The sequence below is a fragment of the Propithecus coquereli genome, unplaced genomic scaffold (genome assembly GCF_000956105.1).
Source record: "Propithecus coquereli isolate 6110/MARCELLA unplaced genomic scaffold, Pcoq_1.0 Scaffold143, whole genome shotgun sequence".
Taxonomy (NCBI): Eukaryota; Metazoa; Chordata; class Mammalia; order Primates; family Indriidae; genus Propithecus; species Propithecus coquereli.
Genome location: NW_012138636.1, coordinates 2647513 through 2650219, shown reverse-complemented (window position 1 = coordinate 2650219; position 2707 = coordinate 2647513). Strand labels below are relative to the sequence as shown.

The 2707-nt window shown below is 46.7% G+C and overlaps 1 protein-coding gene across 1 annotated transcript in view; it reads right to left on the bottom strand.

Moving 5' to 3' along the window:
* Window positions 1-1047: 1047 nt before the first annotated feature.
* Window positions 1048-2707, bottom strand: part of SLC10A4 (solute carrier family 10, member 4) — a 5561-nt gene continuing 3901 nt past the window's right edge. Inside the window, exon 3 of the mRNA XM_012639925.1 lies at window positions 1048-1826. Within this exon, the coding sequence (XP_012495379.1) occupies window positions 1314-1826 (513 nt within the window). The 3' untranslated portion in view covers window positions 1048-1313. The remainder of the gene's footprint in view (window positions 1827-2707) is intronic.

Genomic DNA, 2707 nt, shown 5'->3' with positions numbered 1-2707 from the left:
CCCAGGGCAGCCATGCGCGCGGCTCCGGCCGCCCCCGTCCGCCGCCGGCTAAATAGGCCGCGCGCCCGGGCGGAGGCGTGACCGGCCCTCGCGGGGCGCCCGCCCCGCCGCCGCCGCCCCTGGGGTCCCCGCGTCCCCGCCGAGGGGCCCTTCCCTGCAGCACGGGAACCCTCCACGCCCGGAGGCCGGCGCCAACACCCCTGGACGATCTGGAAAGGGGGCTTCTTTTGAGATGAAAGTGCTGATCCGTACGCGGACCGAGGTGCCCGAGCCGAGGAGGATTTCAGCGAGGGAGCGTCCTCATCCGGATCAGCTGCGCCAGGTGATCCCCGCCCCGCCCGCGGTGGTTCCAGGTGTCTGGAAGGCGAGGCAGGCGGGGCGTCTCTGGCTAGTGAGCGCAGATGCCAGGGTTTGGGAACTGCCTGGGGGGTTCAGGCTGCTATCTCGGACTATAGTTTGTCTTAGAGCTGCTCGGAGGCGTCCACGCACTGAGCTCCCGCGGTGCAGGGGAGCGCCCGGGGCATCCGTGTCCCGGCTCGTCCTTTTCTCCCCTGCAGGGTGTCCCTCCCGCCCGTGACCCGGCTACCGTTTAGCTCTATTCCTGGGTGCACAGTGCATGGCTTTCCTCACCAAACCCTCTCTCCAAAAGGTAAATTGATTGGAGATGAGTTTACATAAATGCAGAAGACCGGCTGAAAAGAAAAACGCCTTGTCCGCTAGAAAAATGTTGGTTGTTCATCACCAATAAGTAGATATCAGATCGAGTAATCAAAGACGTTAATGTAATTTATCTGTGGTTTGACAATAAAATACTCTATTTCATTGTTTAATCGACCCGTTTTGGGATTTTTCTGAATACAGGTCAAAATTCAACATTATCAGGTATTTATCAGTTGAACAAGCACACTGTTTTTTCAACAATGACATGAAACTCAATGATGCCTTACAAAGATAGTTTGTTTTTACTCTTAAGATGCTGTGCCAAAATTCTACATTTCCAAGGCCTGGTTTTCTAATAGTTTCTATATTTAAAGCAGTCATAGAAATTGGTAAAAACCAAAAAGCACTTTTAACTAGTTCAGGCAACACTTGAGCCGTCCCAGGTGCAAATCATATTACAACATTGATTTGTAATTTGTGAAAATGCTTGGTTAATACACCAGTGAACCTTAAAATGAGAAGGGCGTAATTGTTACACGTGTGATAATGTGAACCAGTTGTTATCCTTTACGTTGTAAACCATATGTACTACCACAGGCCATAAATATGAAGCAATATCTCAGCAAGTTAGAAGCTCCCCTGTGTCTCCGTGTTCAGAGAGAGGTCTGGGCGGTTTCCATCATTATTAAATTATCTGCTTTCACTGTGCCGTAGGAAGTGTCTGCCATTTCCTCTTCTTTTAGTTTCTTATAAGAAATATCTGTGTCTTCATCTTCATCTAGAGGATCTTGCTTGTGCAACATTTCATTTCCATACATTTTGTATATTAAAACAAAAACCCCTGCTTCTGCAGACTGGAAGAGGGCATAGAGCAAGGGAAACATGTACATGCTTCCTATGAATTGCGGGGGAAAGGCCAGTTTTAGAATGGCTGTGCAGAGCTGCACATTCTGACTCCCTGTTTCCAGACAAACAGTCCTCTTGCAGTTGGGTGGAAGATGGAAGAGAGTAGCGAGGCCGTAGCCTGAAGCGTAGCCTGCCAGAGGCATAAAAATTGCTACCATGTACACAGCTGCAGGGATGCTTGCCAGCAGTTCAGGTCCTAACATGGTGCCGGTCATTATGAAAAGGACCACCAGAGTCACCAGCAGAGACCACAGGGAAACCTAGTAATAGAAAATGGATAGACAAGCCATCAGCAATGAGATAGCTGAAGAGGAATTCAGGCAAGAGAATCCTAAGCGTTTGGAAGAAATCGCCCATCTAGTCTGACACCCATCACAAAATGGAGATCTTTGACAGAGTATTTCTGAAGATGGGTAGGTCCCTTCTTCGGGAGGCATCCACATCTATGTCTCTAATTGTGTGGAGACCTGCCCTTACGTTGTGACAATTTGCCTTCTATAATCTCTCGCCATTGACCTCATACAGGCCCTCAGGAAAACACAGACCAGCTGAAAACAGGTCTTCAGAAGTTTAAAACCAGTTGTCAGGGGAAGGCTACTCTTCTCCAGGCAGATTATCCCCAGACTTTCAGCCTCCACCATTTAGCTTTGTTTGGGTGTTCTGACTGTTCTGAGCATGCATTTAATTTGTGAATGTGTCCCTTAAAAACGGGGCAGTTAGAATTGAGCCGAATATCCCAGGTCTGATCTGATGAATAGAGTGGACAAGTGGATGTTTACTGTCCCTGAATAGGCCCCATGGTTTCCGTAAGAAATTAGTTCTTGTTTTACACCTGAAATAAAAGGCTATTAAAATTTATGAAACTTATTGTTTGATATTTTTAACCTTCAACATATTTTATATTGCAGAGGGTTAGTAGCAATATTGAAACAATTGCCTACTCTTAGATTATGTGAGAGAAAAAAATGTAAATATGAGATGTGAAGAATTCTTTGCAATTGTGACACTCCGCCTTTTTCATGTGTTCATGAGAAACCTCCCATCTGTAAGTTTCTAATGATGCTTAGGAATTATAATAAATGGATTTTAGATATAGTACAACTGGCTTCTGTGTAAAATGTGTCATCTTGATGTTCTGACT